Genomic DNA, 9,365 nt, shown 5'->3' with positions numbered 1-9,365 from the left:
CTCACTTGAAGGCGGGTGTCTGTTGAAGTTTAAAACTATTGGATCTGCCCAGTGCCACTCTGGATCTGCCAACCAACCATGTCATGCGCCGGCTTCTGAGCCACTCCTTCTGTTCGCTGATTGGACCGGCAGAAATCTGTCCGGAGAAAACCTAAGAATATACCGCACACCCAGACTGACTACTGAAAATTGAGCGGAAGTAGTAGGCGGGCGGTGCCAGGCTAGGAAACAATGTCTATGAAGCTCAAATATTTGCTTTATATTTTTCGAAGTCTCAATGGTCGGCAAATATGTAAAATATATATGGTGAAAAAGGGAAATCACAACACTCCAACTCAAATTTTTTTTTTTTGCTTTTTTCAATTTTCTTTTATTAAAAAAAGAGTGACAAATAAATAAAAACAAAACAATGTAAAAATATAATGTTCAATAGATCTGTTTGGGGGGGGGGGGTTGTTGTCATAGAAACAGCTGTTCAATTCAAATAATAATAACAATAAGTTTTACATACAGATTGGTTGGTCCCTGGTTTTTTCGGAGGTTAAATGAGAAACATTTTCATAACATATAGTATAGCACCATTGTGTGTGTGTGTGGTTTTAAAAAAGGCCCGTTTTTTCAAATCACATAAAAAAAAATAGTAATAATTAAATTAATGTGCTGTGTTCTGAAAAGTTAGAAAAAGGGGAAAAGGGGGCCGGCCACTTGCTAACAGTTGCATTTCATATAAATATATTATATTAATTTATACATTGTACACTAGAATGGCTCTATACCACACACACATACACACACACACACAACTCACGTGAATAAAAAGAAGGCAGCTTACAATTTAAAACAAAAACAAACCAAAATATTGGACATTTTCAAATTAAATATGTTAAGCTGCACAGATGAGAATTTAAAACTTTTTGAAATCAAAATTATTCCGCGGATAATTCTGTGCTTTAGAAATGAATGGAACGTTGTCTTACGATATGTTAACTGACATCGGAATTTCTGAAAGGCATTGAGATCATTTGTTACAATCTTTAAGAGCGAGTGACACACACACACACACACACACGACGTCAGTTAATGGTGTGTAAACATTCAGTTGATGATGATTTAAACCTGCAGTGTGTAGAATTTGGGGATTTTTTTTTCCATAGCAGACTTTGTAGAAAATAATTATAATATCCATAAGTACATAAGAAAACCTGAATTCAGTTTTAAAAAGGGGCACTGTGTAACATTTTAAGTGATTTATCAGCTAAAATCAATATCCTCATTCATAAATATGTCCTCATTGGTGTAAAATCACCTCTGCCAATAATCTGAATTATCCTCCTGAGCGGAGAATTACAAATATTAATGTTACATGTTGTACATTGAGAGGGTAAGTCTTATGGAGGCATCCATGTTGGTTGGAATGTCATCAGGTGCATTGTTTAAAATTTAGAATTTTTCTTGTAGCTTCTGTTATTATTCTAAAGGGTTGGGGTTACCCAGGGAGCGTTGCATTCTAGAACTTTCTAGAATGTTCTTGATGATGTCACATTACACAGTGCCCCTTTAAAGGTTCCATGCCTTAAATTCGACAGCCCATAATGCCAACAGCTAAATAGACGGACTGCAGTTCAGTTGGACTAATTTGGCGATGGTTTGAATGTAACCCGACATTCAATTATATCAAAAAGTTACACACTGTAGCTTTAAGTTGGATATTAGACAGACATTCAGTCAGCGATTCTGGAGAACGCTTGTTGTCGAAGTCACTTTGTAAAAATCAGTGAATATTTCCTCATGATCCGCTACCTGTCTGTACTGTGTGTGTGTGTGTGGGGGGCTGAAAAAAAGCTGGGCACCTTTGTTTACACACCGTTTGTTTACATATCAGTTTACAGAGCCTAGGCTGTGAGGAGGTATTTACTGATCTTGACAAAAAAAAAAAAGTGCTAACCGTCGTCCTGCTACAGTTGGTCAAACTTAGTGCCAAGACGTTGCTGATTTATGTTTGTATACTATCAAACTTACCTAACCTAACTCACAACCTTTCAATCCAGTGGAAAATATGTCGGAATATTGAGTTATCGGAACAATGGGCCGTCAGACTAACAGGCAATCCAAATGAAAGAAATTAAGCCAGTTTTGTTGTTGTTGTTGTTGTTGCAGCATTGATGTTATATAAGAAATTGAATGTGTATTTGTTTTGTGCCAAATGAAACATGAGAACATGGACAGAGCTAGCAAAACCTAGCCTAGCCTAGCACTAGCCTAGCGCACTAGTAGTTTAGCATAGCCTAGCGCACCAGTAGCTTAGCACTAGCATTGCCTAGTTTAGTGCACCAGTAGCTTAGCATAACCTAGCCCTAGCCTAGCATAGCACTAGCCTAGCTTAGCATTAGCTTAGCGCACCAGTAGGAAGGTGAGCCCGGCCAGGCCGACGCCAGCGGCTGCAAACAGCGCCGTCTTCATGGAGGAATCCTGGTTCACGTCTCGGGCGCTGCTGGAAAACTTACAGAAACCCTCCTGGAAGAGACAGAAAAACACAAAGAAAATTAACCTTCCGTTTACTAAAAGCCACGAGCTAAAAAGATGACATTTTGATATATCTGTGTGTAAAAAAAAAAAAAAAAAAAAAAAAAAAAAGGATTGTTGTAAAATATTTTTCAATTGTAAAATGAAACATATTTAAAAAAAAAAAAAAAAAAAAAAAAAAAGGTTGTGAGGAATTGCTTTTTTTGTAAAGAACAAGATAAAAAAAATTGTGACCCACCCCTACACATACATAATAGAGATAATAATAATCAAGAAAAACTAGCTCTTGTGTCCGAATCAATATCAGTATTTGCAGATAACCAAATCCAGGTATTGGATTGGAACTGAAAAATAGTGTATTGGTGAATTTTTTTACAATAATATATCATATGCTAATTTGAATTTTTCTTCCACATATTGCAACTTTTACAAAATAAAAGAGAGCAAGAATGAGCTGCCGAAATGATTTCCATATAACACAGTGGCTTATGCGGCAACTGGCAGCAATTACACTTCTTAGTATTATTGTTATTCAGGAAAATCTGTCACAGTCACTGACAGCCCCGAGTTTTTCAACAAAACACAGAAATATATTCAACCTCGAGTTACAGAGTAAATATGCTTATTTGTTGAGACATATCGCACATTTTTAAATACATTTGAGCTCATTCTGCTATATTTACAAAGACCTCATAGGATGATGCTGATAACTGCAACTATTCAGATTATCCTGACAGCACAAGCAGCCCCTTCAAAATAAAAGAAATAAATGATGTCAGCCTCGAGTCACAGAGGAAATATGCAAATTTGTCTAGACAGTTTCGCACATTTTTTAATAATTTTTAGCTTATTCTGCTATAGTCACAAGTTTATAAGTTTAGGAGAGCCACTGCACGAAAATATTTAGGTTTTTGAAATTTTTGTCTATTTATCTTCCATAACATGTCTTCTTTCATACTAGTATAAATCAAAAGGTCCAAAATGTACATTCAGGTGTTTATTTGACTAAACCTTGTCTGTTTGTGTCTGTATATTTCTCCTACACAACCATCTTTTTTTTTTCAATACTCTGAAACAAAAATCTCAACTTCTAAAGCACTTACATCAACTCAACTTTCCATATTTTTAATTTTTTTTTCTGATGAAAATGCATTTTTAAAACCTGTACATAGTATTTTCTTATATAAAATGAAAAAAGGCCAAATCTGTTCTGTAAAGCCCCTATCTCACTGGGCTGCGACTGTTTGCGACCAGTTGGAGACTGCATTCGCGAGCAAGTCTCTAAACTGTCTCCAAACGTTCGCGGAGGTCTCAATTTCCTCGCATGAGTCGCAGAGCCGCGCAGTCCTGTCGCTTGAATTTTGAACATGTTAAAAAAAAGTGTGCGACAAATCTAGTCTCAAAATAGTCTCAGAGCGGTCGCATGTGTCTCAAACGCGTTGCAAACCCTTCTTAATTTAGTTTCCGCGAGTCAGAAAGTGCGAGCAATGTCAGACAACTTTGTGAGGGGTTGGCGACATATGAAACTAAATTCTGACTGATTTGAGACAAAAATGAGACAGACATTCCGTTCGTGCGACGCTCGCCAGACGTTCGCGAGACATAAATGCGATTTACTGGCAAGTGTTGGGCAGGACATTCGCAAACGTGTCGTGAGGAACCACCTCAGTGAGACTGCAAGTGAAAATGTTCGCTAATTTGCATATTTTGTCGCAATTTTGTGTCTCCAACTTGTCGCAAACTGTCGCAGCCCAGTGAGATAGGGGCTTAAAAACTTTGGATGATAATATGTTGTAAAACAAAAAAAGGTATTGTTTCAATGCCAGTACTCAACTGGCACATTTTCATGATGATATCTACAGGTTGAAAATGTAACCCTATCCACCTGCAGTGATAACTTATAGGTCAGACTGAAGAATTTCTCCATAATGTTTTCAAACTGAACTGTGAGTCAGTGTGTGTGTGTGTGTGAGTGTGTGTGTGTGTGCACCTGCTCTGAGTGCCAGGTGTTTCAATACATTACAACAGATGCTTGTTTTTCTAGTCACAGCAGGCCAACTTTCAATATGATGCCACACACACACACACACACACACACACACACACGTTTGACTGTTAACTGCAAAGTCCATCTGGCCAAGCTGGATACGTGTGTGTTGAAAGCAGCTGCCAGTTGGAGGGGGTAACTCTGTGTGTGTCTTTCTTTGTCGGGCCCAGTTTTAGCTTTTAACAGTCTGAGTGAGGACAATTTTGGAAACTGAGGATATTTTGCCTGGTCCTCACTTTTTCAAAGGGCTGTTTGAGGGTTAACACTAGGTTTTAATGTTCAGGTATGAATTAGGTTTATGTTAGGGTTAGTGTAAGGGTTGGGGTGAGGCATTTAGTTTGGATGGTTAGGGTAAGGGGTTAGGGAATGCATTATGTCAATGAATGTCCTCACAAGTATAGCCTTACAAATGTGTACCCGTGTGTGTGTGTGTCCATTCACAATAGCTGACATTCAAACCGCTTGTTGGGGTTTCTGGGACGTCCCCTTTAAAGTATTTCCAGTCAAACAAACCGCGTCAAGCAGGTTTGAAAATGAGCTTTTGTCCTTTTGATTTGCATCGGCTAAACAAGCACAAGCTTTTGTCTCACCATTACAAAAACCCATCTGACACACACACACACACACACACACCTCAAATGTTGGTCTCTTTCTAACTCTACAATTCCCATAATCAGCATAGTCCAAGAAGTGATCGTTTCAAGTCAAAATATGCTCAAAATAATTGTACCCATGACAAAGGCATTAAGAAAAACTTTATAACAATAGCATTCTTTGCACTGACGGTTTCGTTTGCTGTTACATGTAATTCATGATCATCAGAGGAAAAATGAGACCGTTTCAGAAATATTTAAAAGTTCCTCGTAGCACCTTTAAAAGGAGATTTTCAAGACATTTTTCCTCCAATACAATTTCAAAATGGAATTAAAAACACAGAAGTGAATGAACCAGATCAGGAAGTGAGTTTACCCTTATCAAAGCAGGTGGTTTCCAACTGCTGAAACGTCACTTTCACTTTTTAGTCACAGTGGGATTTTTTTTAGAAAGACAGTTCTGTTTTTAGGTGGCTTCCTGGCTGCTCTAGATACCATCAACATAGTTATCTAATCCACAAGGTTCCTGTTGACTCAATCAGCTGTGCACTGTTGACTATACGGCTACTGTAGACTGTAGATGTGGCTTTTGTGTGCAGTGTAAAAGCGTGCAATCAGTCCCGGGTCAAATGACAATGCAGTAGACACCCCGATATATTGTTTATCGGGGAGGGGGGGGAAGAAAGAAAGATAGAAAGAAAGAAAGAAAGAAAGAAAGAAAGAAAGAAAGAAAGAAAGAAAGAAAGAAAGAAAGAAAGAAAGAAAGAAAGAAAGAAAGAAAGAAAGAAAGAAAGAAAGAAAGAAAGAAAGAAAGAAAGAAAGAAAGAAAGAAAGAAAGAAAGAAAGAAAAACAGCCTCACGAAAGTTAGCAATTGCCTGTTTTAAGCACTTTTATGCGCTCACTTTGCTGGTTTCAATACGATGCCAACTGTCTCCCTAATCCACCAGTAACTATTGCCATCTGGTTGTGCCCTCATGGTTGTGTGGTTGGTGCGAACACCTTTTTATTTAATTATTTTTTCCAGCCTACCTGACCATTCTTTATCATTTTGGTTGAGATTTGGTACATTTTGTCAGGGAAATAAAATCATATTTTTGCATTTGGTTCGTTTTGTGTTATGTTATTGGCTTCCTTTGACGTATTTAACTTGGTGGGCGTAACACACACACACGCTTGGAAAATCCATCATTATGCGCTAATTTCGCTGTGAGTGATTTGTCTTTGCTGTTCCAACCTACCCGTCCATCATCAAAATCTCAATACAAAGAATGCTATCTTCATATAGTTTTTCTTAATGCCTTTGTCGTGGATACGCTCACCCAGGAACAACAGCTTCCAATGTCTTAGAAACCTTTTAGGTAGAGTACGCCATTTTAGTTGTTGATTTTGTTTTGTGTTTTGTGTGTTAACTTTTTCACTTGTGTGTTTGTGTTCTGTAAAAAAAAATTTAAATACAGTATTTGTCGATGGTTAGCCTGCTGCTATCGGTGTGTGAATGGTAACGTGTAAATGGGAACAGGTCTCCCTTGGAAAAAAAGAGTCTCCGGTCTCAATGGGATTTACCTGTATAAATAAAGTACATAAAGTAAATAAAAAAATAAAATTTAAAAAAACCTACCCATTAGTTGTGTGTTTGTGTTCTGTAAAAATAAAATAAAATAAAATAAAATAAAATAAAATAAAATAAAATAAAATAAAATAAAATAAAATAAAATAAAATAAAATAAAATAAAATAAAATAAAATAAAATAAAATAAAATAAAATAAAATAAAATAAAATAAAATAAAATAAAATAAAATAAAATAAATAAAAAATAAAATAAACCTACCCATCCATCGTTCTCCATCATCCAGTCTTTCTTCTCTTCTCCCAGATAGTCGGCGATAGTCTCCGCTAGCCCCCTACAGTGTCCCGGGGCCCTTAACTGCTCCTTCTGTGTCCCATTCCCGTTCCCCTGGCCTATTTTACCTATGTTACCCCCCGCACCACTTCCATTCACTTTCCCCCCCTCCTGCTCATTCATCAGTCTGGCCAGCACCCCTGTAAAGGTGAAAAGAGACACCACTCTCCCCCAGTTTAAATGTCCGTCCCCGACTAATTCCTCCATGACTTTTCGTAGGCTAGCGCACGTGTCCGTCCCGCAGTGCCGGAGGAAGTTTTGGGCTAAGGAGTTGAAACGAGCGTGGTTCTGTTTTTCCAGCTCCGTTGCCATCACGATCATCATGCTGGCAGCCGATTCGCTGGGAGGAGAAAGGGGCGTCGGCTTGAGTGGGTTTGTGGGAGGCGGCTTGTTATTGTTACAGCACTGGCACAGGTAGTCCTCCGCCACAGCCAGGGTGTCTTTCCACAGCCTGCACGACATTTTCTACGATGATGGAGGGGAAAAGACACAATACACTTCAATTTAGTATTATTCTAGTGCTGTCAAACGATTAAAATATAAATATATATAAAAATCACACCCATATAAATCACACCCATTCTATTCTACACCCTTGTAATTCAGTGTATTTTTTCTAAAATATCAAAGATTCCAGATTTAAGACGTATCCCCAGGGGGCAATTGAGGGTAAGGCACATAGAGCAGACATTGCAAAAATTACAAACACGACTAAAAATAGAGAAACAAGTTATGAAGTTACCACCTCCTGTACGCTATTATTTCACTAGTCTATGGTTAAGCCGCGAATGTCAGGAAGTAGACAGACTTTCATTGAGAGGTGGCTGAGTGAAACTGTGTGTAACTTTGTAACTACAACTGGGTAACTAATAATTTTTCTGATTTTGAAAAAAAAAAGTAAACATTGCTTTTGTCATTTCGTGAATGACACGATGCAAATGCAAAATCAATACATTTTGGGCCTTTAAAGGTGCAGTGTGTAATATGACATCATCAAGTAAGCTCTACAAAGTTCTAGAATGCAACGCTCCCTGGGTAACCCCAACCCTTTAGAATAATAACAGAAGCTACAGTGGCCTTCAAGGACGAGAACAATTCTAAATTTTAAACAATGCACCTGATGACATTCCAACTATGACACTTTCAAGATGGCTGCACTAGGCCTTGGTCCAAAATATGCAGAAATATGGACATATATGAGACCCTTTCTAAGGAGAAAAAAAATAATTCAAAACATTTTTTTCAGCTATTATGCACTAAATTAAATGTACTTATGGATATTATAATTACTTTCTACAAAATCTGCTAGGAAATAAAACCCAAAATTCTACACACTGCAGGTTTAAATGTCTCAACATGACTATATTGTATCATGCCATGCTTTTTCCTTCTTATATTAATAAAGTATTATATCTTAGCCTACCTAGTGTCATTACTAATTATGGTAGAAATGGAGTAAAAATTGCGACATCAGAAAAAAATAGCTATTCATAAAATCTTACTTGGCCTTCTTGTGTCTTAGCTGTTAAACATTTTAAAACCAATCAAATCAAATAAAGCAATTAAATGAAACATCTTTTATTTCCACATTCTGGTTTCAAGCTCTTGAACGCACCACAGCACAGCCGGAACAAACCGACTTCCCTTTAACTGACGGAAGAAGGAAAATCCGAGGGGCCCGTGAATGCATCATTAACAGTCGCCAATTTCAGCGTATTGTAGGACAATAAAAGTGTTTCAGAGAACAATAAAAACCAGCTTGTTTCGACCACTGAATACACTTTTAATCTAATTCTATCCAGGTGTAAATAATCAACATTTAGTGCTGATGGTGCGTTCACGGTCACACTCATTCACAGCATACAGCGACGTGGTCACGTAGGCAATAAAACGTCAGTATAAAAAGCCGGGTGGTATATATAGCAACGTTAACTCAATTAACAGACATTAACAGCACTATTTTGGGCAATATATCGCTTCAAATATGCATTTTTAAAGCGATATCAGCTAGAGAAGTTGCATTCCTCTTCCGCTCAAAAGAAAAAAAAAACGTTTATCTTTATCTGTCACAGGAGCAATGGACGACACAAAGGACTAGAACTAGACACATCTACGCATTTAGAGAAAAAAGACCTTTCCCTACTAAATACACACACCATTTAATCATTTATATACAGCCAATGACGTGTTTATAAGCCTGTGTTGAAGCAGGTAAAAAATAATGTGTGAAAATGCGTTTTTTTGGAGCGTAAAGGCAACAAAAGCTCACCCTCCCAGCGATATCAGTCAGCTCTCTCCAC

At 37.6% G+C, this 9,365-nt stretch overlaps 1 protein-coding gene across 1 annotated transcript; it reads right to left on the bottom strand.

Annotated features, from left to right (window-relative positions):
- Nucleotides 1–390: 390 nt before the first annotated feature.
- Nucleotides 391–9,365, bottom strand: bcl2l10 (BCL2 like 10). Its single transcript, XM_080031116.1, has 3 exons — nucleotides 9,335–9,365; nucleotides 6,994–7,530; nucleotides 391–2,514 (listed from the first exon to the last, which is right to left on the bottom strand). The coding sequence occupies exons 2-3, from the start codon at nucleotides 7,525–7,527 to the stop codon at nucleotides 2,392–2,394; spliced, it is 657 nt and encodes a 218-aa protein (XP_079887242.1). The 5' UTR covers nucleotides 7,528–7,530; nucleotides 9,335–9,365; the 3' UTR covers nucleotides 391–2,391.

The sequence above is a fragment of the Ammodytes marinus genome (assembly GCF_949987685.1).
Source record: "Ammodytes marinus genome assembly, chromosome: 1".
NCBI lineage: Eukaryota > Metazoa > Chordata > Actinopteri > Uranoscopiformes > Ammodytidae > Ammodytes > Ammodytes marinus.
The sequence above is the reverse complement of the archived record's forward strand: the minus strand, read 5'-3'. Positions and strand labels throughout refer to the sequence as shown.

Bases quoted from the DNA above. Each gene is read 5' to 3' on its own strand.
- bcl2l10 (XM_080031116.1), bottom strand. From the start codon at position 7,527: ATGTCGTGCAGGCTGTGGAAAGACACCCTGGCTGTGGCGGAGGACTAC. The intron at 2,515-6,993 runs GTAGGTTTATTT...TGTCTCTTCCAG, and splicing joins TGATGGAGAACGATGGATGG to GAGGGTTTCTGTAAGTTTTC.